Genomic DNA, 27,761 nt, shown 5'->3' with positions numbered 1-27,761 from the left:
GAGCGCGCGCACGCGCGCGGCGGGCAGCGAGGCCGCGGGGGGCGCTGCCCTCAGGGCGCTCCTGCCCTCACAGCGCTCCTGCCCTCAGCCCGCCCCGAGCCCGCCCTGCCCCGGCACCGGCCGCGACAGCGGCGATAATCCTGCCCTGGCGGGGCGGGCAGGCCTGGCACAGGCTGCTCAGGGCAGCCGGGGCTGCCCCATCCCTTGGAAGTGTCCAAGGCCAGGCTGGACGGGGCTTAGTCTTAGCTCTGGGATAGTGGAAGCTCTGGTACAGTGGAAGGTGTCCCTGCCCATGGCAGGCGGTGGCACTGGATGGGCTTCAAGGCCCCTTCTAACCCTATTCTACGATGACTTAAACGGAACCTTGCTTTAACATCAACTTGCTTCCACAAATCGATAAAGGACTGATTTTTTTTTTGAGTTTGCCACTTAACACTGAAGGACGTGCGAAGTGCAGTATTCCGAGCAGCGGGAGCAGATCCCGGAGGAGAAGCAGCAGAGAGGCAGGAGGACAAAGATGTCCTGTGCCATCGGCTGGAGCTGAGACGTGTGGGGCTGTCAGTATTCCGAGCAGCGGGAGCAGATCCCGGAGGAGAAGCAGCAGAGAGGCAGGAGGACAAAGATGTCCTGTGCCATCGGCTGGAGCTGAGACGTGTGGGGCTGTCAGTATTCCGAGCAGCGGGAGCAGATCCCGGAGGAGAAGCAGCAGAGAGGCAGGAGGACAAAGGTGTCCTGTGCCATCGGCTGGAGCTGGGGCACCGCGGGTCACTGGGCCCAGGACGTGTGGGGCTGTCACCCCGGGCAGGACAGCTGGCTGTCCCTGCTCCAGTGGGCCCTGCTGGGGTGCAAAAGGTGCTGTGAGAGCGATATAAATGTCCTCGCTGTGGTCAGTGGAACGTGCTCGTCCATAGCAGCTCTCTCTCCACCTGGGAGAACTGGAATGTAAAGGTTCTGTTGGTGCGCTGTGGGTCTCACAGGGACAGGACGTGGAATATTAAAGCACCCAAAGCCCTGTTTGGATGGCAGAGCCAGCCTGGGCACGCGTGTGCAGTTGACTGTGACACAGACACTAATCATATGATAAGATTCACGAGATAAAAGGAGTTCCATGCTTTTGACTTCCGTGAACAGAATGACACTACAATCCTGCCTCTGCTGCTGAGACCTGTAAAGAACTTTGCTAAAGTTTGGGTTGCTTTATAAGATTAATTTCTCATTGTCTGAATCCAGCAGAGGTCAGCTGAAAACTCTTTTAAGGCCTGTGGGACTCACACAGTGAGAAGGGCTTACAGATTTCTTCTGATTTCTGACACAGCTGAGAAATTCTTTCTGTTGCTGCTGTACATTTCTCTACCACACAGCGCTCCATCTGTCAACAAACACGACACATGGAGCAGAAAAGACTCTGCAGTTACTCATAATTTTGCTTAAGTGATAAATGAAACCTCTCACAGACACGTGAGCCAAGAAGTGAAGCAGCACCGAGGAACTCAGCACTGAGGTGGAGGTAGTGCCTTGGAACTGGTAAAAGACTGAAAAAACAGTTTATTTGGCAGTTCCATTTTTTTCTGAGATTCCCTAATTGTCCTTTTCATATACAAGACATGTGAATACACCACCTGAATGAATAACATCTTTCCAGCAGTGGACAGGTTTTATACTCCAGTGAGTTGATGCAGACACCAGAAGAAGTGCAGAGTTAATTCCATAACAAAATTTCTGCTGTGAATATTTTGGATAAAGAACCAGCCTGAATTCTGTATTATTCAAATTTTTGTGGTTTGCAAAAGTACAATCATATTTTCATCAAAGTAATCATTAATGTTTTTACAGAAACTGAAGTGATGAACAAAGTTGCCCATATATAATGAAAAATATGCTGAGGAGTTCCTATCATCTTATCCATTTCTAAAGTAAAAATAAAAACATTATTTTTTTTTTCACAGCTTTGCCATTAAAGACATATTCCCTCCATCTAATCCCAGCTATTAAGGGACAGCTCCCTCCTCTGGAGTGTTTTATCCTTGCACTCAGAACCCTGGACTGTGAAAGTACTGATTTCATCAATCTCTTTTCAAATCCCTTTGACCAAAGCACAAAACCCAAAACTATCTTGGACTCACTGTATCTAGAAATAAATTCATGGGAATATGGATTGATGCCACTGCAGAAATAAATCCTGCACTGCTGTCTGTAAAACAAAGAGTTTTAACTTTAGGGCATTAGTTACCAAAACTTAAGTGCATTCCCCCAGCCAAAGCAGCACACACGTTTTGGAAACTGGAATATTCTTCATGGAAGGAACTGTGTTTTGCTGTACAAACAGGTGTTTCTGGAGGTGAATCACAGAGGAAAAGATGAATAAAAAAAGAGAAGGCACTGTCATTTCAGAGAGAGGCTTCTGAGCAGGGAGGCTTTCTGATTTATTGATTTTACCACTGCTTGGAAAAATAGAAATAATTTGTCTCTGAAAATAGAAGTGGAACAAAGAAGCTTGTCTTCATTACCACTTTTTTCCCCTTATAGAAACAAAATTTTGCCTAATTTCTTGCATGAAAAGAAAACCACAATTACTATATAGATCAATTGCCTCTAAATTAAGCCAACTTTTCAAACTCGATTGCCACATAGAGCTGCATATTTTACTGCCAAAACATGTGCACACAAACTTCTATTTGCAAGATTTAATACTTCTTCATCTATTTAGTGGTTAGCAAAGCAAGTTAGGGAAATAATTAGTCCCATAAAGCAATGGAATTTAAGAAGTCTGGATAAAAAATTTGAATAAAATTGGCCAAGAGGATCAAAAATTATTTGCAGGGAGCTGACAGAGAGCCAGACAGAGATCACAACCTGCCTTGCACCTTATTTTCCTCAAGAAACACAGATTTAAAAGAGCCCTGTGGATCACAGCACAACTTGAGTGCTTTGTGATATACTAAAAGCTTAGAAATTAACCTTTAAGGTGCCTGCATAATATCAAATTTAGATTAGATCAGCAAGGCATAAATGTAAATAAGTATAAATTACAAATAACTGAAATTTGTTTAATCCTTAGGATGTGACTTCCCATTAATACAAGGGGAGGAGTTGTGCTGAGGGTTTATGGCATGAGCAGCTTTGCCAACACAATATTTGAAGGTTTTTTTTGCCGAGCAAATTCTGCTCCCTTAGGAATAAACCCCTTCAAGCGTGGAAGAAAGCAATTATCCATTTGACAGATTTGCTTTGCTGTATATTACGTGTAACAAAGCAGGAAATGAGACTGAAATATAAAATAAGGTGCTAATTTGCTGCTGTTTTTCTAATGAAATTACAGGAATCAAACAGAAACAAGCAGTAATATTTCCTTTTCACCTAGACTGGAAACCAGAAGTGTTTTCTAGAATGGAGGCAACCTGTGGGGGGTGTTTTGTTTGTTTTTTCCTGACTTATTATTTTAGCAGCATGTGGCTGGTTATTCATTTCCTGAGGAAAAACCAATAATCAATGTCTGCCAGCATTTGCTTTTTATTTAATTAGGAACATAGGACTGGAAAGAACCACCTAGGTCATCAAGTCCAGTTTCTAATTAAACACTCTTCAAAAATATTGATTAATCAAAGTCGCATAAATATGGAGGCTTTTATAACCCTGTGTCCTCTGCAGAGATTGTGTGATCTTCTGCTTTTCTTTTTGGTTGTTGTTTGTAAGGATTTTTCAGTACAAAGAGCCACTGTTATTTTCAATGCAAAGAGCTCATCATGTAGATATTTGATTTTCAGTAATTTTATATGACAATTACAATATTTTGTGCTGGAAATTAGCAGCACTAGATCTATGATTATTATTAAATCTCTGTGTTAATTTTCATACTTCAGCTGCCTCAATCAATTGAAGAAATTGGCCATATCTAAAAAGATAAGATTAATTGATTCAGTGCTAAAAAATCCATTAGTGTGTCCTCCCTATATTTAATGTATTCTTGATTATAAAAGATGCTGCAGAGATTGTGAATACACATTTTAAACATTAACTGTTAAAAGAATTTTAACCAGAAAGTAACTGCAATTGATTTTGTTGTATTAGAAGGAATACATTAAATTACCAGGAACATTGTATGTCAAATTTGAATTTATATTTGAATTTATAGAGAAATAAGGGAAAACCAATTCCTTTAATGGATTCATATTTTTACATTAATTTATATAGTTTGTTTAAACAAAGAGACCATAATTTAAGTCAGATACACTTCTGTGGATTGAGCTGTAAAAAGATGAGAACAATTCACAGCTCCAACTGCTTTGGAGACAGGAGCCTGGAGCCTCTCCTGTTGTCCCTGCAGCCCAAATCCTTACATGGCATTTTATGTGCACAGCTGCCAAACCTCTGAGGCCTCAGCATATTCATTGCAGCCTGGACAAGTGCAAACTGTTCAGTTGTCAATTCCCAGCAGGCTTTGTCTGGAGAACAGCTCAGGATGGCTGGCTGGGCTGGGCCAGGGTGGGAATCCCTGGCCTGGGAGCAGGGCAGTGTTGTTTTGCATTACTGCAGTTTTATTTTTAATTACCCTAATAAAGAACTGTTATTCCTACTCCCATCTCTTTGCCCCTTAATTTCCAAATTATAATAATTCAAAGGGAGGGGGTTTGCATTTATCATTCTAATTATATTACTATTTTTATAACTATTTTATTACTATTAACATTTTAAAATCTCAAAAACAAGTGACTGGCGTTTTTCACAGGGGTTACAGTGAGAATGAGACGATCTGTACCGTCCTTTCCCACCCCGAGCATTCCCGGGACCGGGATCGGGATCGGGATCGGGATCGGGATCGGGATCGGACCGGGACCGGGATCGGGATCGGGACCGGGACCGGGACCGGGACCGGAACCGGGATCGGGATCGGGATCGGGATCGGGACCGGGACCGGGACCGGGACCGGGACCGGGATCGGGACCGGGATCGGGATCGGGACCGGGATCGGGACCGGGACCGGGATCGCCTCAGCCGCCTCGCCCCGCCCTCCGCCTTTTGGCGCCAAAACCCCCGAGCAGCCGCCGGCGGGAGCTCGCGAGACTCGCGGCTCTCGCGGGACCGGGCGCGTGTGGGGGCGGCGGCGGCCCCTCAGCCCGGCCCCGCTGCGGAGAGCGCTCCTGACGCGGAGAAGCGGAGAGAGAAACCGAGAAATAGAGAGAGAAACAGAGCAACAGAGAGAGAAACAGAGCAACAGAGCCGTTCCTGGCGCCGCCTCAGCCCGCAGCCTCTCGAGAAAGCGCTCCCGAAGCACAGAACCGGAGCCGTTCCTGCCGCCTCAGCCCGGCCCGCTCCGCCCGGGCTGGGCTCGGCTCCGCCGGGGGAGCCGGAGAAGGGGATTCCTCCTGCAGACCGCGTTCCCAGGGGTGAGCTGTGCATGTGGGAATGGCCGCTCCACCCCAAAGGCTTCGCTCGGGGGTGCGAGTGCCCCGCGGCTCCACGGATCAGCGCTGTGGGCAGGAATCGGCTAATTTTGGTTAATTCCTGCCACTCCCAAGTAACTTCGGCGAGTTGGAACATCACAAATCCTTATTTCATTCGGCTCAGCGAGGCTGGGTTGTGTTATCCTGTGTGTGGTATCTGCTGTTTAATTTGTATGATGATCTGATTGGCAGCTCTTTAACTGAAAAAGCTGTAAATATTGTATATAATTGGCGATTATCCGCTTCTGTGGCAGCCTCGCTGCTTCTCTTTAAATGCTTTTGTTGTTTTCTGCAGGAGGGGAAAAGGCTTCTTTGTGGCAATGCTAGATCCTTTAGAGAACAACCTGTTCGATCTTCCTGATTATGAGAACACAGACGATGAAACATTCCCACCTCTGCCACCTCCTGCCTCTCCAGGAAGGGACGATCCAGAATGGGCTCAGGCGAATGGAGGTGAGCACCCGGCACCCCTAAAAATCCCCTTTTGATGCTGTGCCGTCGAAATTAGTGGTGGTGGACTTCAGTGCATAAAAACAGGCAGAAAACAAACTGTAAATTTAAGTTGTTAATCACACGATGCTCTCCTGCTTGTGGGAGAAGTTTGTTTTTGTAGATTCCATGAAAATAATGTGCACAAAGGAATCCTTATAAAACTGAAGCTCTTCTGACAAAATGTTGCTACAAATAATTATGCAGCAATGATCTATAGGTACTCTTTATGACTTGGCTTTTAGAAGAGATAACAGTGTTGGAAACCCTCTCAATGCACCTAGGTACTCTTTATGACTTTTGGAAGTTACTCTTTATGACTTGGCTTTTAGAAGAGATAACAGTGTTGGAAACCCTCTCAATGCACTTATCAGAAATACAAATAAATACTTAAAATGTACAGCAGTTGAATACTTAAATGATGCTGTTTTCTTCCCCAGATCCAGATGGAAACCAGCAGTCCCAAACCAAGGATTCTGCTGTGACCACACAGAAGGCAGTAAAAAGACCAAGGCCTAGATTAGATGCCCAGAGGTAACTTTATACAGAATATTTCCTTGTGTGCTGACTTTGGTGCAGGGCTGTGGGAGAAGATGATTAAGGTACCTCTAAAACTGGTGTGAGTTCTTTATAATCAACAGAAAGAATCCAAGCTTTAGGCTGTTTCAAGCAGTGTGAGAGTTTTTTCTTTGTGTTTTTTTTTTTTAAACTTTAATTGAAAGGAGGAAGTGAGTTTCAAGTAACTCCCCCCTTTCCTGTTCCCAGGTTAATTTCAGAAAGAGGGCTCCCAGCTCTGAGACACATGTTTGACAACGTCAAGTTCAAGGGCAGAGGGCACGAGGTGAGAGCTGGTGAGCTTTGGTTTTGTGTCCTGGGAGGTGAATGTAGTTGTGCTGGAGTGCTGCCCATCTGATGTGGGGAGCATGGCCAGAACTCTGGTTAGCTTCCCAGCAGTGCCTGACAGGCCCTGATGGCCTCTGGAGCTGCAAACTTTAAAATATACACAAAATGCTTTAACAAAATCCATATTTTGGTCATAAAATTCTTTTCCTCAACTCTAAAAGCAGAATATCCCAGAATATCTTGTATCATCCACACAAGCAGGGTTTTGAATCCCAAGGTTTTTTAAAAAAAGTGTGGCATAGCATTTGAGGAAAGAGAAAGCAGGACTTTCTCTGCAAGCTTTCTGATTGTTTTGGGTGCACTCAACATGCAGAGCCTATTTTCCTTTATATATTGCAGAGTTGGTTGGAGACAGGGGAGGGTCAGTCTCTTCTCCCAAGTAACAAACAAGAGGACACAGCCTCAGGTTGTGCCAGGGGAGGTTTGGGTTGGTGATTTGGGGAAATTTCTTCACCAGGAGTGTTGTCCAGCCCTGGGCAGCCTGTGCTGTGGAGCCATTGTTCCCAGAGGGATTTAAGAGACATTCAGATGTGACACTTGGGGACATGTTTTAGGGGTGGCCTTGGCAGTGCTGGGGGAGTGGCTGGACTTGGTGCTCTTCAAGGACTTTTCCAACCCAAACAATTCCATGATTCCCCTGGCACAGTGGCAAGGACACCCGTGCACCTCTGGTTTGTGTTCTCATTGCCCCTGGAGCACAAAGGAGCTGGGCAGTAGTGCTGAAAGGTGCAAAAACCTTTCCTAGATCAGCTTAATTTGATGTATCTTCATTGTAAACATCAGGATCAATGCCAGCTGTGCCCCTGTGGATTTATTTCAGCCTGAGTTCAGGCCTGGTTGTTTAGGACAACACTTCAGGGCCTGCAGATGTTCCCCTGAGCTTGTGTCAGTGCTGTTCTCACAGCTGAGCTTCCACTGACACTGGATTGTGGGAGGGGGAAGGAAGGTTACCCTCACATTGGTGCTGCTGACATTTTGCAGAGACTGGCAGGCTGCAGATGCTGCCTGTGTTCAGGAATTGCTGTCCCATTTCTCTGTCAGCTTTAGCAGCTGGGTGTTGTCTTTCCTGCTGCAGGCAGAGGACCTGAAGACACTGATACACCACATGGAGCACTGGGCTCACAGGCTCTTCCCACAGCTGCAGTTTGAGGATTTTGTTGATGTAGTGGAGTCTTTGGGAAACAAAAAGGAAGTTCAGGTATGTATTTCTGTCAGCTCCTCTTCATGGTGTTTGGAATAGTGCAAGAAGTAGGTTTAGGGGATCAGTTATGCAGCAAAAGAAGACTTAGGTTGTGCATACTGCTGAGAAGCATAATGTTATTTAAATAAATTTACCTCAATTTTGAGCTTTGTCTGGTATTTATGTTTATATTTAGATACAACATTTCTTTATATGAGATAATCCTCCAGAGAATTGGCTTCAGCATTTTCAGGACATCTTTAACCACAGCAAGTTGCTTAGCCATGTGGAACTGGTTGGGGGTTTGGGTTTGGTTTGGTTAGTTTTTAACGTTTGAACCTGCAAAAGAAGACTGATAAAGAATTCAGCTTCGCCTGGCTGGGTGGTAGATGGAGGACTGGAAGATGATCACAGCACTGAAGGTCTGTGTGTCAAATGGCCATGAAGTGAGAGTATTTTTTCAGAGTAATAAAGTGTAAAATTGCTGTGGTTTTCCCCTGCTCCCAAAGTTGAACATAAAACCTTGCTGCAGATGAAACATCAGTCTTTCACTGTCCCACCTGCAGACCTGCCTCAAGAGGATTAGACTCGATCTTCCTATTTTACATGAAGACTTCAAAAATAATGAAGGTAGGCTCTCTCTGCTATTTGTTCAGTTCTTCACTGCTTAAGATTATTTATTTCCCTTCCTACTGACCAGAAGTGAATGATTATGATAGGCTTTTCTAGTGTAGAAGAAATTGAGAGATCTCTGCTTTAAAACCAGGCTTCTGTGAGTCTTTATGATGGCACAACTGAACTGATACTTGCACATACGTGTGTAAAAATAAATAAAATTGCAAGGTCTGCTGAAAGGAAATGGAAAAATCTATATTAACCAGCATAGTTAGAAATATTCTTCCAAAAAAACCCCTAAAACTGCAATTATTGAGCACACAGGTTTGTGTTGCACTCTCACATGAGTGCAGTCTGGAGAGCTCTTGGATCCTCTTACAGCAGGAATCACAAAGTCATGCTGGTTATTCTGTGGGGGGTTGCAGTGCAGTCAGGGGCTGGTGTCCCTCACAGGCAGAGTGCCTGCTGGTGCTGGGGACACTTGTGTCTGTGAGAGCTGGCACACAGCTCTGGGAGAATTCCCTCTGCCAGCATCAAAACCCAGCACTTACTGAGGATGTAAGTCAAGAGTCTCTTCCAGTCAGACAGAAATTAGACATAAGCAGTTTCTCAATTAAAGAGAAGTAGAGTTCACGTGGTAGTTTGTAAGAAACTTTAGCAGCAGAAAGGAGGGAATTTCATTGTCATTCCTAAGGACCTGTGCAGGGTTTTGTGTTTCTGCTGTCAGTCTCTTGAGTGCATTACCTGCCCGTTGTCCCATTTGTCTCCACGGAACCTCAGCCTCCAGCCCAGGCAGTGCTTGGGAATGGTGTTGTGGACGAGTTGATGAGCAGAAAGAGCTGGCCTGGGCTTTGGGGAGCCCTGGGGCAGCTGTGACACGTGGCTGCCTTCACTGCTGCTGCAGTGCCCGAGCTGCACTGCGGCCAGAGGAGCCCCGGACAGCAACACGAGTGGTTCCTGCCGACAGCGTCCGCAGAGCCATGGGATCGTTCTGTGCGATGGTTCCACACACTGCCCCGCCTGCTGGGAGCTGGGCTGCTCCTCAGCGCTGGGCCGGAGGGCACTGCTGCAGCCCTCGGGGGAGGAACTGGAGCAGGCTCTCACGGGTGTGAAATAAAACCTCAGGCTGGGGTGTTGTCTTAACAACCCAGCCTTTTTGTCAGCTCGTGTTCCTATTCCTAGGCTTGAAGCGGTGCAGAGGCCTTGGGTGCTCTGCTGCTCTCTGGGTGGGTGAAGTTGTCTAGCTGAACTGCCTCCACGTTTCAGTGCTGGCAGATGAGTGAATGTCTCTGTAATAGAGCACACTGAATTCAGAACTGAGTACTCAATGTATGTGTTCAGACTTCTGATTCACAGAATCCTGCATTGGTTTGGGTGGGAAGGGACCTTAAAACCCATCCTGTTCCACCCCCTTTGACAGTAATTAAGGGACACCTTCAATTACTGCCCCACAGCCTGCCTTGAAAGGTTGGAATTCCTGTAGGACTCCTGCCACTTTCTAAAGGACAGTGTTTTATTAGCAGTGTTGGGAGGAAAATGACCTGGCCCTAAGGATTGCCTGGATTTCCTGTCCCTTTTGAGCCTTCAGAACAGACAGCTGCTGTTGCTCAGTACACAGAGCTGTGCTTCTGTACTCAGGCATTGATTGTTGTGCGTGTGAGCTCTGAGCACTTGTTGTGTGTGCCCTTTGAATACTGGGGATGTGGGCCTAGGCAGAAAATTTCCCATTAAAATTAAATTATGGAGTGAGTTTCAGCTGTCAATACAAAATGTAGAACACAGAAATGCTTTCAGAATATTCTCTTGACTGATGTGTTGTGGATCTCTGTGGGTTTAAAGTGTTGATTCTGCCCCCCATCCTTTTTAACCAGGAGAAGGGCAGAGCAATGGGCTGGATGCAGAAGCTGCACATTCCCAGTGTGGCAGTGCAGGAGAGCAGAGTGCCCTGGCTGGGCCGAGCCTGACGCAGGAGCAGCAGGAGCGGATGGCGAAGAACCGGCAGCTGGCCCTGGAGCGGCGGCAGGCGCGGCTGCAGGGCCTCAGCCAGTCCCAGCACCAGGGTAAGCACCTGATTTCTCTGGGAACGGGGGGCCAGGGGCCTGAGCTGCTGGCTCACGGCCCTGATGGTTTTCCTTGTAAGTGCTGCAGTGGGCAACTCCCACATTTGAAGTTTTCCTGTAGCTGAACTCCCTGGTGGTTGTACCGAGCTGTGACAGCTTTGTCTGGTGAAATGCAACTTATCTCTGAGCTGCCTTTGCCACAGCCTGGGATTCTGCTGATGGAAGCAGCAGTTAAACACAGCAATGCTGTCTGCTCATGCCTTTGCTTTTTTTTGCTCAACAGAGCTCCCCAACAGTTACTCAGAAGAGGAGTTTGACAGCCCAGCTGCTCAGGATCCCCCTGAGCTTACTGAAGACACTCAGGTTCCTGCAGCCAAGGATGCTCCCACAGAAGGTGGAGATGATGAATTGGGATGTGCCTGGGAAGAGCAGTAGCTCCCTCACACCATGAATGCCTTTCTTGACCAAAGGACCCCCCTGCTTTAAGTACTGTCATTGTACTGAAATGTTGCTGGCTCTGGGCACTGCAGAGGCTTCAGGGAAGTCTCTCCCATGGCATCACTGAAGGACAGAACTCTTCCCTGGAAGCTGCAGGGGAGCAGCTCCATACACCAGGAAACAGAACAAAGTTCTTCAGCTGCACTTGAGCCATCTTTTCCACCTCCCAAAATGTTTTCTAGGAAATGTTTATGACTTTTTGGACCTACTTTGAATATAGTTTATAATTTATGTTAAACCAAATGAACTGGGATGTTGATGTATTAAGTTGCTATTAAAGGTGTGTTTGGGGTTTTTTAACAGGTCTTTAACAGGGGTACTGGATTTTTTTTTTAATTGCTTATCCATTGCTTATATATTTTTCATATTAAATGGAAGCTATTAAATTTCAGAAATCAAACCTGAAATTCTGGTATGAGGCCGCTACAAGGCCAGGGCTCCCACACTTCCCCATCCCTTGGGTCAGACATCTCTCTCCAGACAAGCACCTCCCCTCAGGGAATGAGACCTTCCTTCTCATCCTGCTCTGCTTGAGCCTCTGCTTCATCCTCCTCTTAGACAGAGTCCTGGTCTTCCTTACACAACAGTCCTGTTTTTCCTTACACAACAGTTTTCTGTTTCTGAAGAGGAATCACCCCTTCTAATAAAGGGGTAAAAAGTACTGAATTTCTGCACACTGAATTGAGCCACTACTCTCAGGGCAACAGTTGTTACTTTATGAAGGAATTTGCTTTTTATATCCTCGTAGGGAGAAGGAAGTAAAAATTAGGTTTTAATAATTTATAGACAATATGAGCAAAGTAATTTTTTGAATGATTTTTAAAAGAATTCACAGCACACTGTATTTAGTCTGAAACATGAGCTTTATCAGGTATAAAATATTTTCATAACTCATCCATACTCATAATCAGATAAAAATAATTCTCATTTAAAATAGACATTTAGCTTCTTATTGCAAGGACTCTTGAATATTTAAATAAACTGCTTTTTTAAAGATCCCCCAAGCACTCGTGCACAGTGAACTGCTGGCGGCAGGTGCCAGCTCACGTCCCGCTGTCCCCTGTCACATCCAGCAGTGCCAGCTCCCGGATCTCCTCCAGCAGCTGGTACAGGCTGGGCCCCTTGGTCTGGCAGAACTCGCGGGACTCCTCGTCCATCACGTCCAGCCTGGCTCTCTCCTGGGCACGCTGGGCCTCCTCTGCAGACTGGCTGACCTCTTTGACCAGGTCAGACTTCACGGCCTGGAAGCTGCTCTGGGCAGCCGCGGTGTCCGCGCTGTGGTGTGGCGCGTTCCTGATGATCTCCAGCTTGATGGTTTCAGCGTGGCAGCGGGAGCTCTGCACAAGGATTCCCACCTGCAGAGCAACACTGTGCTCTAATTTCTGATGCTGCTATCTCCTTTTCCTCCCCTCGCATGAGATACTCACTGTGATGTGATCAAAAAGGCTCAAGGTCATTGAGTCTCCAGCTGTTGTAGTGGAGGTGATTTTATGCTGAGAGCGATGGAGGGATCCAGGCTTCCACTGGCAGCTCCCAGCCCCTTGACAGGAGATGACTAAGCCCTCTTTGTTTTTCATGTAGGCTGCACCTTTGATTCCGTACCTACAAAAGAGCAGACAGAAGTTGTTCTAGCCATTTTCAAGTCTCTCAGTTTCAAAACCTGCAGGCTGGCTGGGATTGTAGAAAAGCAACAAGCAGGGGCAGGCAAGGCAGCCTGATAATCCTGCCTCAGGAACAGCATAGGTGTTGTTAAGGAAACCCAGATGTGAGAACAGCATGGAGACAGTGACTGAAGTGTTTTGAGAGCAGCGAAGCAAAAGTGAAATAGTCAGTGATCCATTATCTTAGTGCAGGGTGGGGCCTGGAATGGATCAGTGATGGGAGAAGAGCAGCTTTACAGGTTTTTCCAGACAGACAATGAGAAGACAGTTCTCCATTTTAAAAAAACCTCCTTGAAGAGCAGCAGCGTGTTTGCCCTGGGTTCTGTGTAAGGCAGCAGCCTCTTCTGGCTGTGCAGGCTCTTGAGCCAACCCCGTGGAATGCTGGAGATGGCAGATGAAGTGAGCTGTGCCAGGCTGTGCCCTGCCAGCATTCCAGCAGCAGCAGGTGTCCCCCCAGCCCCGGCTCACCGTGGCACGAAGACGAGCACGCCGTTGGTGCGGATGGAGTAGATGACCCCGTCGGCCACGCAGCGCTCGTCGCTCTCGGCGCTCCTGTCTCGGAAGTACATGCACTGGAAGAGCTCTGTGGACTGCTTCTGAGCACGCTGGGCTGCCTGCAAGCACCCCCCACACACAGACAAAAACCTGTGTAAGTGTTCCAACAAGCATCTCTGGCTTTGATTTCCACAGCTGCTTTTTCCCATTATTTGCTCTCTTACCTGTCCCCAAGAAAAAATGACATCTAAAACAAAATCCTACGTGCAGTACAAGTGAAGTATGAACACTTTTACTACCACCCTCAGAAGAAAACTGATATTTAAAAAAACCCCAAAGCACTACAAATAAAAGTAAAGTGATATTCTTAATTGCCAAAAGCCACAGTCAGGACTGGTATCCCATTCCCTAGGGCACCATGGAGACTCCCAGGAGGACGCCCTTACCCGGTTCCTGTTATTGATGTGTCTGCACAGTTCCTCCAGATCCTTGTTGCTGATGATGTTATCCTTCACGTCCCCCGTGGTTCCCCTCAGGGTCGCTGCCATCAGGAGCCTGTGCACAACGATGTCAGCGTATCTCCTGATGGGAGAAGTGAAGTGAGTGTACTTCTCCAGGGCCAGCCCTGCAAGAGACAGGAACAGAGATGAGCGGTCAAAGCCTCCCCCAGCAGTTCAGCAATCACAGGAAAGGCAGCAAAGTGACCAGGTACCATAATGGTGAAACTGCTCCTCGGGACAAGAGCCAGTTGAGAAGTACAGGGCGTTGGACATGGCGTGGGTGGCCATGGAGCGCAGCAGTTTGTTCACAATGGGGTCCGAGGGGTCGTTTGCTCTGTCCAGAGACTCGGCCAGAGCCTTGTTAGACCTGGCAAAAAGGTGTCAATTCCAAAGAAAATTACACCATCCCTGGTTATAATGGCTCACAGTTAACAAGAGCAAAAAACCCACTTAGTAGTTATTCAAACAAAAGTGGTAAGCAAAGTGATATTGAAACTTTCAATGCAGTTTAATAACTGGTCTGCTCTAAGAAAATGTTTAGAAAAATCCCAGTTTTCACCCAGCTGTCTGCTGCAACCTGGAGAACCAGGGACTGGAGCAAACTCCATCCTGTGCAGTACAAAAGAGTGAGCTGGTCCAAACCTTTGTGTCCAGCACAAATGGGACAAGGTGACACCCAGGTCACAGAGGCTCTACTGATGCCCTTCACCATGGCCTTCTCATGTTATTGTGCCCAAGTAATTCTGAATCATTTAAAGTCATTTAAAATTACTTCATTGCACGGAATTCACCTCATTTAAACCAGTACTCTCTTACCCAGGAAATACAGGGCAAACAAGGCCACTGCAGAGCTTGACCACTGCACAGTGACTGAACAAATGTTTTGTCTGGGTATGTCTAAAATTATTCAGCCACTGCCATTTGCACTACAGCCAGAAGAATGCAGGCAGCTTCTCCTGGTCAGAACATCATCAGAAAGGTTCTGATAAAACTCTATGTAGTGTCTCTTAACATTGATACTGAGAGCTGGAATTGTTTAACCATGGCCAAACAGTTAATTGTTTAACTTTAATTAGAGAACTTTAGTAATAAAAGCTACCGTGTGTCTATTGAGAAGCCTTTGGCACTGGCACACTCCCGAAGCTCAGCGAAGAATTCCTGGCGTGGTGGAGGGTGCTGCCGCAGCAGAGCTTGGTGGGGAAAATCCTCGGAAATCCTCTTCGCCACCCAGTGGTTGGCCAGGATCATGCATTCCGCCACGGTCTCGTGCACTTCCAGCGGCTGCTTGGGGATGAGGTCGTGGATATTCCGTTTGTCATCCAGCTGCACTCGGATCTCGATCCCCTCCAGCTCCAGCGCGCCGCAGCGGTCCCGCTTAGCCCGGACGTGCCGCGCTATGTCGGTGAGCTTGGATATGGCCCAAACCAGCTCAGCCAGCTTCTTCTGCCTTGTTCCTTCATCCAGGCCTTGCAGTTCCAGGATATCCCCCTCGACACTCGTGTCCCCATCCAGCAGTCCCTGGGCTGTCTCGTACTCCAGCTTGTAGGCAGAGCGGATCAGGGTTTTGGTGTACTGAACCCTCAGTGTCTCGTAGGATTCCTTCTCCAGCTCCCACAAGACGCTCACGGCGTATCTTAAAGACAACACCACAATGTTCTGGAAGAGTTCTGTAGACCTGAACTCCCACTGCAAGCACGTTCAACTCTTAGAAATTTATAGATTTAATTCTGGTTGTGGAAGCATCTTTTTCTTTGTGAAACCAGTGCTCAGCAACACCACTAAATAAGGTACTTTCCTTTCAGTCTCCTGCATCACAACTGAAATGAGCTACACAGCAGAATCTTCAATTCATCCGCTGAAGCAGAGTACCCCTAAAGTATAAGGTCTCCTTTATGTTAAAGCAGAGCTACATTGTGGTAGTTATTTTTACCCATTTTAAAAATTAGTCAGATGCATCCACATGAACATCTCTGTACCCTGAATATCCTCATGCCAGCCTTGCACATCCTCACGCCAGCAGCCAGCTGAGCCCATAAAGTCATATAAACCGGTCTATAAAATTTCACCCTGTGGTAGAACTGAAAGGTAATTTTTAACACACACAGTTCTTCCATTAATAATGCAAAATGCCTTGTAGAAGTGTCCCTGCTGAGAACAATTCCCAAGCCTTACCTGTCCACCCCGCTGAGGAGGGAGCAGAGGTCGGCGCTGAGGACAGGGGGCAGCATGTCATAGCGCCGGTCCGCCAGGTAATACGTGGTAGCCCTGGAACAAAACACAGCTACTGCCCTTCCCACCACGACTCCTGGGACTGTAAACATTGCTCCACAGCCTGATTTCAAAAGGTTGTTCCCACAGACCAAAGGCAAATTATTTAAATAGCTATTTGTACAGTGCAACCCTGATTTTGCCCTCCCTGCTATTTCTACTGCCGTTAAGGGCAGAACCAGGGCTGGACAAAATTTGCTCACTGAAGAAGAGGTGACTTAATCAAACATCTCTGCTGCCTACACATTATACTTCTTTAAATCTATGAAGAATACAGTTCATTAAGTGATTCAGCAGTTTAAGTTCAAGACACCAGCAATAAAATAAATAAGAGAATGAAATATTTGCACATTAAAAGACAAGATTGAATATTAAAACATAAGCCTGACAAATACCTCTGGAATTAAATTAATGTAAGACTTAATTCCATTTCGTGGGTGTTCATCTCCCTTGGAATGCAAACAAGTGGTTTTTAAAAGTACTTTAAGTCACAGATGTTAGATTAGACTATAAAGCAAAGAAGAATGATGTGGGGAAAATAACCTTGTATAGTTTTCTGGAAAATGTGTCCAAATAAAAGCAGAATGTCATTAGTTACCTAATAATAATGTAAGAAATCTTTAGTAAGACATGAAAGATGAAAGCATGTTTCTTTCCTTCCAAAATTTCCTTAAGGTAGCACCACAAACTTCTGAGCTCCATAAATTTTCTTGTTTCCAGAAAATAACTCACCTTGCTCTGGCCTCAACATCAGTGTAGGAATTTGCTGCCACGAAGTGAGTCACATCTGCAATGTGCACCCCCAGCTCGAGGTTCCCGTTGGGCAGAGCCCTGACAGAGAGAGCATCATCCACATCCTCGCAGCCCTTGGGGTCAATGCTGAATATCAGGTGGGTATCTCTTAAGTCAAGGCGTTTTTTCGCCTCCTCTGGACTCACTTTCCATGGATTCTTTGGAGAACTCACTGGCATTTCACTCATCTATACAGAAATATTGTTGATGAACATAGATTTATGTATTTTCTACAAAAAGATGCCAACAATTAGATTTAATTAGTTTTTAAAATTCTTCCTTTGTTTCAATTTACAAGTCCATTACATATACTTTACATAAAAGGATGGAAAAAATTGAAAAGAATTCTATGTATATTAGTAACCGATGTTATTACTGTGGTAATACTGCAGCTCTGGCAAATATAACCACTACATATTGTTTTTTTAGTCTTCTTTTTTTCTATTAATTGTAGGTATAATCAAAATAGTTATCCATGAAAGCTGGTTCCTCTCCCAGTTGAATACAATGATTTCAGAAGGATGAGGCCTTTAGGATCAGCAGCATATCCACATACTAAAGACTGTAAAATCTTAAAAGTCTACCTCAAATTTTAATTAAGAGTTTGTAATCTTCTCCTCACAGCAAAAGGATTATCTTAAAATCACTACTGACTTGAAAATCATAGTGTCAATAGAACCACTGATCCAAGAGATTCCAGAAAAATAAAGTAAAATAATTATAAATTTTCAGCTTCCAAAGTGGGCTTTCAAAAACCCACTGGCAACAAAGACGTTGATCTGTAAGAGAGTCCCCCTCTTTGAGAAACAAGACCCTGGAAATGAACAGAAAAGACTGGATCTGATGAGAGACAAACCTGGATTTCTGAGAAAGGGGCAGCACAAATGCTGTTCTCCACCAGAATAGCTGCAATTTCCCCCTCGAGGTCTCCAATCCTCCCCAGCACTCTCACAAAGTGCCCGTTCGGGTACAGGGAGGTCGACTCCCAGGAATCGATGCGCACGACAACTCTGTACTCCTGCAGGGAGACAGCTCTGTTAGAACAGCTCTGTGCCCCTGAAAAGTACAATTTATACCCCTAACACAACCTTAAATTTAGCAGAAAAACCCAGAGCAAGTGGTATGTAAGTGCTCAGGGCAGCTGGCCTGTGGCTCAAATTCAGACCTCAAGCTTTGTTACCTGAAGCTGAAATGTTTCTGACAGGAATTGAACAAAATCCTTCAAGGCAGAAATTGAATCCTCACAGATTTTGTTTTAACATGTTTTTGTCAAGGAAAACATCATTAGAGCTTGTAACGCCCACACAGCTTTGTAGGAACACAGGACAGAGAAACACTTCAGTTAAATTACCTGTAATGCTTCAGCCTGCTGAGTGCTGATCCGGATTTTGGGAATTCGGTAATCCCAAGGTGTTACAAGGACTTTCTGAGCATTTCTGCCCTGAGACTGGCTCTCTTCTTTAGAGGGGAAAGTGACCACATAATCCCTCCAGTTCTTCTGGATGATTCCAACTACTTTACCTTTAAATCAGGAACATTGTGCATTAAAGAATTAAACAGAACCAAGAAAGCAAAATATGTGGGAGGTGCAGGAGATTCACTGCTTTGTAAAATCAACTGATGTGTCCCCAAATCTGTTACAACTGCCAACAACATATGGTATGCAGACAATACAAGTGTGTCATCTACTGTTGGCACAGGCAGATTTTAATGAGCTTTTATTTATGTGGAGACTAACTCATTGTATAGATTTCAACTGATACACAACATAAATTATTCAGATTCCCACTGCTGCTGAAATGCGGCCAATTCCAGTAAAACAGAGAATTTTTAATAGTAAAGAGCAAAACAAAACATGATTTCGCTACAAAAAGAGAATTAACCTCTTGAAACTTTTAGCTCTGACCTCAACAAGCTTCTAAGATGCAGCTCAGCTGCAGAGTAATCATTTCAAACCAGACTCTAAGCTCCCATGGTACCCAAGCATGTCACACAGGGATACTTTTTCACTTAATGTTTTTTTCCCCATTATGTATCAGCAGGGAATTAAAAGGATGCTTCTCCTCACCTGTGGGCATAGGGTCACCCGTGGTGTCTGCAGGTGCTTTGTCCTCAGTCTCATTTTCACAGAGGGCAACAGTCCTTCCCTTCCATTCATGCACAGGGAGCAGCTCAACCACAACCACATCCCCGTGGATTGCACGATTCCGAGCCTTGGTCCCATAAATAAGGATGTCACTTTGAAGTTCTGCATTTCAAATAAAAGGAAACAGAACTATAACCTGCTAAAAAAATTCAAATCCCTCAATTCTTGGCGGCATTCTGCTGAAAAAATAGAAAATTACTTTTCCAATATGTTTCTTCCAAAAAGGACTACTGGCAAGAAATTAATATTTCAAGGAAATTAAAACCTTTTCCTCCTTTTCTTTTTTTAACAATCTTTTAAGGGATTCTGTAAGTGAACTTTTGGATAAAAAGCAGCGTAGGCTGGGATAAGTTCATTGTTGTTAGGCAGCAGCTATAAAAACAGACAGTGCAGTTAAATTGTGAAAGCCACCGCCACAGGATTCTGGGGAGGATTCAGAATAAAACAAGCTTTTCAAAAATGATAAGTATATTGAGCACTGGTTTGACTGCAGGGTCTGTCACAGGAACATTTGAAAGCAGTTATTAGTGACAGCAATGTGTCTGTGCAAGGGCAATGGACTGTTCCTTCAAAGGTGCTGATTAGTAACTCATGCCAGAGAGACAATCCTGGATTTCTTTGGATCAGCTTGATCCAAAAGGCAATTTTCCAATTATGTTCACAAAGCTTCCAAATCCTGCCAACATCTATGCAAACTCTTATTGCAGTCAAAGGAGTGGACACCTGAAGTTAGAGCAAAGCACAGGGACAATTTGCACCAGCATTTCCCTTCAGAGAGGGGCAGGCAAACAGGACAAGAGGCCAGAATTTGGCCAAAGGGGTAAGAAAGAGGAAGGAGTTCTCCTCACAAGTTCCACCTCTGGTTAATCTTCAGTTCTTTCTGGCCCATAAAAACCACACAGGCACTGCAGTGCCTCATCTCCTGTGACAACTGAACACTTCTCACCTGTGTCTTTGCTGCCAAGCCCCTGAAGCCGAACAAAAGCTTCCAGCTGTGCTCGGTGCTTATTGACATTCAGGGCACCCTGGAAGAGACCAACAAACCAACCAAAGGATGAAACAGTCACCCTAAAAATAGACAGCTTTAAAGGATAACGTTTTGGGGGTTACAATTATTTTTACATGAATTAGTTTTTTTGATCCACGGGTTATTTTGAACACAGCTGTTCTCTCTATAGCGGGGAATGCATGTGCAGGACTTTAAGTATTCACTTCTGGAAAAGTAAATTCTTTTAAATGTTGAATTTATTTGCAAGATGGTCAATGACATTTTACTCCAACCACAGACAGCGTAAGATTACCTTTGCTGCCTGTCTTAGCAGAGAATCTGGTACTATTTCAACAAGAAAGAAAAACCTTTGTCTTTCTGTTCATATTTTATTCCTGCTGCTGCTGAAATTGCCAAGAAAGGAAAAAATCACTGCCTCTAATTCCTTAAATTATTTTTAAAAGAAAGACACTTGTCTACTAACAATCCATATTAAGGCCCTGAACAGCCATAAATCTGTAAATTAATTTTATTGACTGGGAAATCTCTTTGCAAATGAAGTTAGACCTGCTCCCTTTGTGCAGCACTATTTATATTTAAGAATGAGGTCTCACTGCTTCAAATCACACCTGGTCTCTCATCACATCACATATCAACCTGAAGAAAAATGCAGAGCAAATTTCAAATCCTCAACAGTCAATTCTTACTTTAACTTCTCCAAGACAAAAAAAAATTTAAAAAATTTAAAAAAATATACACGTCACAACACAGTGTAGGGGAAATATTTTGAGAATTCTAAGAATCCTAATCCCTTCCATCCTCTTGTTTTTTGTTTTCTTTTCCTCTTCCCAGCACAGCCATACTTTTTTCTCTAATCATTCTTAATTCAGGCAATTCAAGGGATCAAGCACAAGACTGCATTGTTCTGTGTATGTTCTCTATGTAACAAATACCTGCAGGTATCTTCCAGACTTGATCCCAGCCTCCAGTACTTCCACAGGGAGGTGCTCAGGATACTCTTTTCCATGGTTCTCTTGGCTTTCGCTCTCCCGTTCACGCCGAGCTTGGACTATGGAGTCAAAGAGCTCATGGGCAGCCTTCAGGTCAGGCCAGAAGTTATCCAAGTAATTCTGTAGGCACAAAGAGAAATAAACAGAAAAGTACTCTGAGATCTCTGTTCCTTTAATAATGCATTTGGAAAGCCAAAATGGACAGGATCTGTCCCACACTGTACCCAAATAACACAATGGTAATGATGAGTCTGCTCTAAACCCCACAGATCTGTCCCAGCTTCAGCCTAACCCACTGCTAAATACAACAAAGGTCAATCAGTTTGGGGCAGTTTTTACTCAACATCCTTTCACAACTGAACAGGAACATCCCATCCCCAGATCCCACTGAGTACCAGTGGTATCAGAGATGATGAAAAAGAAGAATGAATTATCTTCTCAGACATCACTGCATCCTCAGCAGTCCAGGCAAGAACATTGTTAATGGAGATTTAGGCTACAGCTGCTTAAGGACTGCTTGCTCTCCAGATTTAGGCAGCTGCCTGAGGGGACTGGTCACTGCTCATCAATGGCAAACTCCTTAAAAAAAGAAAAGGAAAAGGTCTCCTAAGAAAGATGACCTTTATCCTCAGAGCTGCTGTTTATCTTTCCAGGTCTCTGCTTTTTTTCTGAGATTCCCGTAAGTGACATATTTGCTTGCTTTGATAAATGGAGACAGGAGTTACCATCACAGTTTTCTTGAATGTAAACTCTGACATGATTTGCAATACCTTTAATGTACTTGAGTCATGATTTTGATGCACCATAAAGGAAACCTTTTATTTTTCTGGCATGTTACCTTGAAGGAAATCACAAACACTCCTTCTGTTTCATTTCCGTACTGCCTGATAGCATCTTCATCTTCTGTTACCATAACAACTGGCATCTGACCCAGGCAGTGATTGTGATACCAGGCTGCTGCATTGTAAATATTCCTAGAAAAGCAAAGTTTGAAATAAGACTTCTGGCACAGCTCATTTGCTACTTGCAAGATGTTGCTGGCTTTGTATAAACAAGATTTTGATTTAACACTCAGACTTTTCAGAGATATACACCAAGCTACAGAAATGTTTTTCTGCAAAAATGTTCCTGTGCCATTCTTAAGCCCCACAAGAAGAGAGGAGAATAGAAAGTTTCCTCCCCAGTCCATCCACTTGTGCCCTGGCTGCAACATAACATGAAGTTCCTCTGAGTGATTGTAAAAATCAGACTGGAGGTGCTAAGACTCTGATGCTCTGGTGTGACTTTAAACTGACCCAGCTTTTTCTTTAGCATTATTGCATTTCATTTAATTAAATTTTGTCTATTTCCCTAAGAAAACAATGCTGATACTTTTTTAACAATAATTTATTTACACAATGCAGACTTGCAGTGCCTGTGAACTGTTGCAGAGCTAAGCAGAGCAGGAGCATGAACTCAGCAGCTGGTGCATGCTCACATTCCTAAAATCAGGATGCTGCACAGTGTGACACTGCAGAGGTTCAGACAAACCTGGTCTGCCACTTCTCCATGGATTCCCCCTTCTCCCTGGGCAGGTAGCAGTGCTGCTGGAATTCATTAGCAAACACAGTACAGTCGTGACGGGGATCCTTCAATAGATTCCGTAACTTGTTGTACTGCCTGCAATGATATAAATACATTCTTGTGCTTTCTTTTGATAATGCTGTTTTAGCTCCACTCTGTATGTGAAAATACAGCTGCAAAACTCCAGGAAAATTACTGTCATGCACAGAGAAAGGCACTCATTAAATTACACCACTGATGATAAATCCTAAACCATCACCTGCAAGCAAACTTTATTAAGTTCCATTGTGAACACTTCTGATTTTAAACATACTTGTTTTCCACTGAGCCCTACAAAACATCCTAAGTGTTCAGGAACTTGTTTTGCTGTCACTTTTGGGGCAAGTTCTATTACTTCAAAAGCCTTTGTGCTTTAGAAATATGGGAAGGCTCTGAGAGCAAATTTTACTCTGAAATGCTGTGGCAAGGCCCAGGTTAATGTCTGGTGAGATAAGTACCACACAATAATATTAATTGCTCCCCAAAGACAAATTCTCAGGCATCAATACAGCAAACCAAACCTGTCCATAATCTAGCTGTGGGCACATAATAGATCATTACTGCAAAGTCTAATGAATTCCTGTCACCAGCCACTTGATTAGTTAATGATGCTGCAGGTTTCATATTGCTCCTATCAAGTGAAAACTGTGCCAGGCATTGATATCCATGGATCACAAAGGATCCCAGTCCTTTCCCCTTCTGTAAAACTACATCAAGCTACTTGAAAGGCCTAAAAATGAATTCTACATTTTACAAATCAGTATTTTTACTTCAATCTAAACATAAAATAAGTTCTTATGGGATAAATACCTGCGTCCTTTCTGATGTTGCACAGCCTGACAAGCTGTTTGCATGAAAATAATTCCTTTCAGCTCTGGAAACTCCAGAATCTCCAGGTACTCCTGAACAACCTTGCAGTCGGGGACAACGTAGTGTGTGACATCATCTGATAACAATTTGCCATCTAGAAAATAATTCAGAGTTTCAAGGTTCAAACTTTCAGTTGCAGTATTGGCTTCTTGACAATATTTCCCAATGTATGAAAATTAGAGTTGTGTCTACTGAAATAGATATGTTTGTTTTTCTGATGAACAAAATTATGGATTTTATGGTTTACTTCTGTGGTACAGTCCATAAATTTGTGACAAAACCCTTCTGCATCCACTGATGCCGAACTTTCATGTAAATTCTATCCAGAGGAGTGAAAAAGATCCATTTGCATTATGAAAAGGCTGTTAGAGTGAAGGTTACAGTTCTTTCTTCTCTGCTTCCATATGAAAAAGGGACCATACATCTGGCACAGAAAACCTTTTCATGGAATGTCTAAAGGCTGTAGAATTATGAGCAGTTCCTTTACCCAGCTCCCACAGCCCTCTCTGTTCAAACACACCATTTACAGCAGGCTCTTCACATAAAAGAGCACAGGTAAGGGTGCACGTAGAGAAAACCACTGCTATTGCAAAGAAAACATGTTTTTAAATCTAAATTATTAACCATCAGTGTTAATTTTCTTTGTAGAGACCCCATCCCTTAGGAATATACCATCAAAATATCAGACACAATACGTCACATATGACATCTTAAAAAGTGGCTCAAAATTCAAGAGTTTAATTGCTTTTGGTATTCCAAAAGCTTTCAGATGGGAGGGGATCTCCACTGTATTTTTTCTTAATACCTAATGACCATTTATTATAAACACTGAACTCACCACAGTGCAGGCAAATTATACAGAATAAAGAACATAGATATTGACAAGTCAGGTTATTTTTATGTATTCCTTAGAAACTGACAGGGGACAGTCTTTGAGCTGTGACCATAAGAAGTGTGAATCCAGCCAGCAAAATTGTGCACACAGTAATTTGGTCTCACCTCACACTGAAGGCTTATAATGTATGATGGCAGCAGGTATACAAGAAGCTAATATTTATTATTAATTCAGAAGAGCATTAGAAGTCAAATGTCACTGGAAGACTTAGGAGCTGTGCCCACAGGAAGCTATCCTTACCTAACCCACAGAATGACTCCCAGGCAGGCACAGCTCACCCTTACAGGCACCTGCTGATGTGATTTCTGCAGGCAGTCTCTCACAGGCCATGAAACAGATTTGCTCAGCACACTGTGTAGAGTCAGGAAGGAAAACAAATATTTCCTTCACATCTGGGTTACCCTGAATAATCACACAGGGACCTATCCTGACAGTCACCTGTAGACCAATTTACATTGAAGTACAAAAGAGGGGGAGTTAGGCACAGCAGGAAAGGTTAGAGTTTTTTCTGATATGTGCCTTTAATTTATTCTTGAGGAATTCACAACCAAATGCAGTATTTGAGGGAGCAGTAACTATCACTAGTCCTGGTCTCCTAGATAGCAGTAATCTAATAATACATCTAATAATAATCTAAGTAATACACATTCTGTCCTCAACTGCAACCTAAACCAAAAGTGAAAACACCTATGCCAGTCATAGTTCCAAAGGAAAAAAAAAAAGTGTCACAATTCTCAGCCTTTTCTTTCAGGCAAGTCATTTGGTCGATTTCAACAGGTTGGATATTACGTTTGCCATTTACCAGTCAGTTTCCTGCATCAAATAAATTGTGCTATTGAACAACAACAAACCCAACTGAAATATCAACCACAGCTCTGGTGATGATCTACGATGCACATAACAGCAGCACAGTACGTAAAAACAACAACAAATGCAGACATCAGAGCCTGGCAGCCTTCCCGTGTCTGAAATGCCCTGATATAACACAGGCAATTACATTTAATTACTGAACAGAAATAGCTGCTGATGCAGAATTACAATGGCTTCAAGATAATGGCTTGGCCCCGTTGTAATAGTTAACAGGTATGTACAGAATTTAACTCATGCTATAAACCACCACCCTGCAGAAACTAATTCATTTTAAAGGATCTTTTAAAACAAGAGAAGTGTAAAAATTGAACAATCCTTTAGCCTTTTATCACTGCCACTAAACTGTTCACAGTTAAACCCTCTAACAATCAGCTCCTGGATTCCTTCCGCTCTTACGCCTCGTTGATTTCTCAGGGATCTTGCTTTAAGGGAAAACTATTGCTACAGCCGTGATTTGTTCAGCACCATCCGGACACCCCAGGACGGGGATCACCCCTTCCCCATCAGGGATAACCCTGGCCTGAGGATCATTCTCTGTCCTCAGGGGTTCCTCCAGCTCAGGGGTCAGCTTTGCCCAGGGATCCCCCCCCAGCTAAAGGATCACCCTGTGTCCTCAGGGATCACCCTGTGTCCTCAGGGATCCCTCCAGTTCAGGGATCACCCCAGCTCAGGGATCATCCTTTGACCTCAGGGCTCCCCCAGCTCAGGGGTCAGCTTTGCCCAGGGATCCCCCCAGCTAAAGCATCACCCTCTGACCTCAGGGATCTCCCAGCTCAGGGATCACCCCAGCTCAGGGATCACCCTTTGACCTCAGGGCTCCCCCAGCTCAGGGATCACCCTCTGTCCTTAGGGATCACCCCAGCCCAGGGATCACTTTGCCCCCATCTCTGTCCCCCGCCTCCCGCGGCCCCGGGGGACGCCGCCCACCGCCCCAGCCCGGCCCGGCCCGCGGGCGGTCCCGGCTCTGTGGGCGCTCAGCCCCGGCTCCCCCGGACCCCTCACGGCGGAGCCTCACCGCGGGCGCAGGCGGCGCGGCACTGGGCGCTGCGGCACAGGGCGCTGCGGCACGGCACGTCGGGGCGCAGGTAGTGCTCCCGCACCACCCGCACGGCGCGGCCCTGCTGGCCCCGCAGCTGCAGCACCTTCTCCGTGCGGAGCATCGGGGCGGCGGGGACCGGCCGGCAATGGCGGGGACCGGCGGCACCGGGGCCGCGACTGCCGGGGCGCCTGCGCGGGGCGGAGCGCGGGGTCACAGCGCGGGGATCGGCCTCAGCCGAGGGGCGGGAAGAGAGCGGGTGGGGCGGGCTGAGGGAACCGAGCAGGATCGAGCTGAAAGGATCGGGGCGGGCTGAGGGAACCGGGCAGGATCGAGCTGAAGGGACCGGGGCGGGTTGAGGGAACCAGGCGGGATCGGGCTGAAAGGAGCGGAGTGGGCTGAGGGAGCCTAGCAGGATCGAGCTGAAGGGAGCTCGGCGGGCTGAGGGAACCGGGCAGGATCGAGCTGAAGGAACCGTGGTGGGCTGAGGGAACCAGGCGGGATCGGGCTGAAAGGAGCGGAGTGGAGGAACAGGGCAAGACTGAGCTGAAAGGAGCGGGGCGGGCTGAGGGAACCGGACAGGATCGAGCTGAAGGGACCGGGGCGGGCTGAGGGAACCGAGCAGGATCGAGCTGAAGGAACCGTGGTGGGCTGAGGGAACCAGGCGGGATCGGGCTGAAAGGAGCGGGGTGGGCTGAGGGAGCCGAGCAGGATCGAGCTGAAGGGAGCTCGGCGGGCTGAGGGAACCGGGCAGGATCGAGCTGAGGGGACGCGAGCTCAGGGACAGGTAGGAGCGAACTGAGGGAGCTAGAATGGAGCTGAGGGGACTGGAACCGGAGCTGAGGGACAGACGGGAACAAGCTGAGGGACAGCGGGGATGAGCTGAGGGAGCTGGAACCGGAGCTGAGGGAACCGGGGCGGGCTGAGGGGGAGCCCGACCAGTGCAAGCCCTGAGGGAGCCAGGCTTGTGTGGCTGGGCGAGCACAGAGGGCGGATTCCCTTCAAGTGAGGGATGCGGTTGTGTGAACGTCCATGGTCTTTGACGGCATCTTCCAGGAGAAATTCCAGGTCCATTCCTCATCCCGGTTTTGTGTGATCACATGCCAGAGCACTCCCAGAGGTGGGGATCAGGGCGAGGGTGTGTGAGGAGAGCAGGCAAGCTCTAATGACAACTTATTTTACAGTCATCACCAATATTGTCCTTCACATTTACAGTGGGGAAGATAAAGGCACTGACAGATGAAGTCTAGTCCAAGATGAAACAGAAAAGCAGTGGAAGGTCAGGAGTCCAAAGCAGTGTCTCTGTGTCTGTAGTGCTGCCAGTGTGGCATTTTGGGGATGGTTGTTTTGACTCTTAGAAAAGCATTCATACTTTTTCAAATGCTAATTGCCTACACCATAACTTCACTTGAGCATAAATACATGGTGAGAACTGTGTAGTG

General features: G+C 45.6%; 2 protein-coding genes and 1 non-coding gene across 4 annotated transcripts; 2 read left to right on the top strand and 1 right to left on the bottom strand.

The window, feature by feature from the left end:
• Window positions 1-5,073: 5,073 nt before the first annotated feature.
• On the top strand, window positions 5,074-11,581 carry TIPIN (TIMELESS interacting protein). Its single transcript, XM_039723326.1, has 8 exons — window positions 5,074-5,384; window positions 5,737-5,894; window positions 6,371-6,464; window positions 6,696-6,771; window positions 7,909-8,031; window positions 8,580-8,643; window positions 10,500-10,688; window positions 10,972-11,581. The coding sequence occupies exons 2-8, from the start codon at window positions 5,762-5,764 to the stop codon at window positions 11,121-11,123; spliced, it is 831 nt and encodes a 276-aa protein (XP_039579260.1). The 5' UTR covers window positions 5,074-5,384; window positions 5,737-5,761; the 3' UTR covers window positions 11,124-11,581.
• LOC120509232 lies at window positions 9,508-9,641 on the top strand. The gene has a single exon (XR_005629199.1).
• A 449-nt stretch (window positions 11,582-12,030) lies between the features above and the next one.
• On the bottom strand, window positions 12,031-26,499 carry DIS3L (DIS3 like exosome 3'-5' exoribonuclease). 2 transcript variants are annotated; one of them, XM_039723323.1, is made up of 17 exons: window positions 26,299-26,499; window positions 23,459-23,612; window positions 22,577-22,705; window positions 21,885-22,020; window positions 20,990-21,166; window positions 19,995-20,073; window positions 18,971-19,150; window positions 18,254-18,423; window positions 17,759-17,920; window positions 16,843-17,090; window positions 16,015-16,107; window positions 14,942-15,475; window positions 14,055-14,209; window positions 13,789-13,967; window positions 13,316-13,461; window positions 12,614-12,788; window positions 12,031-12,541 (listed from the first exon to the last, which is right to left on the bottom strand). In XM_039723323.1, the coding sequence occupies exons 1-17, from the start codon at window positions 26,441-26,443 to the stop codon at window positions 12,230-12,232; spliced, it is 3,174 nt and encodes a 1,057-aa protein (XP_039579257.1). In that variant the 5' UTR covers window positions 26,444-26,499; the 3' UTR covers window positions 12,031-12,229. The 2 variants fall into 2 exon arrangements, with proteins under 2 accessions (XP_039579257.1, XP_039579258.1); XM_039723324.1 differs by lacking the exons at window positions 18,254-18,423; window positions 19,995-20,073; window positions 20,990-21,166; ... (2 more) ...; window positions 23,459-23,612; window positions 26,299-26,499 and having other exon boundaries at window positions 18,971-19,024.
• Window positions 26,500-27,761: the final 1,262 nt, after the last annotated feature.

This window comes from Passer montanus, unplaced genomic scaffold (assembly GCF_014805655.1).
Source record: "Passer montanus isolate IOZ18808 unplaced genomic scaffold, ASM1480565v1 scaffold5, whole genome shotgun sequence".
In the NCBI taxonomy this organism is placed as follows: Eukaryota; Metazoa; Chordata; class Aves; order Passeriformes; family Passeridae; genus Passer; species Passer montanus.
The sequence above is the reverse complement of the archived record's forward strand: the minus strand, read 5'-3'. Positions and strand labels throughout refer to the sequence as shown.

What these genes read in the sequence shown, in the direction of transcription:
- TIPIN (XM_039723326.1), top strand. Translation starts at nt 5,762, where the DNA reads ATGCTAGATCCTTTAGAGAACAACCTGTTCGATCTTCCTGATTATGAG. An exon ending in TCAAGGGCAGAGGGCACGAG is followed by an intron (nt 6,772 to 7,908) that starts GTGAGAGCTGGT and finishes TTCCTGCTGCAG; the next exon opens with GCAGAGGACCTGAAGACACT. An exon ending in CAGCCAGTCCCAGCACCAGG is followed by an intron (nt 10,689 to 10,971) that starts GTAAGCACCTGA and finishes TTTGCTCAACAG; the next exon opens with AGCTCCCCAACAGTTACTCA.
- DIS3L (XM_039723323.1), bottom strand. Translation starts at nt 26,443, where the DNA reads ATGCTCCGCACGGAGAAGGTGCTGCAGCTGCGGGGCCAGCAGGGCCGC. An exon ending in TGTTTGTGATTTCCTTCAAG is followed by an intron (nt 21,167 to 21,884) that starts GTAACATGCCAG and finishes TTGTGCCTACAG; the next exon opens with AATTACTTGGATAACTTCTG. An exon ending in ACATCAATAACAGGAACCGG is followed by an intron (nt 13,462 to 13,788) that starts GTAAGGGCGTCC and finishes GGGTGCTTGCAG; the next exon opens with GCAGCCCAGCGTGCTCAGAA.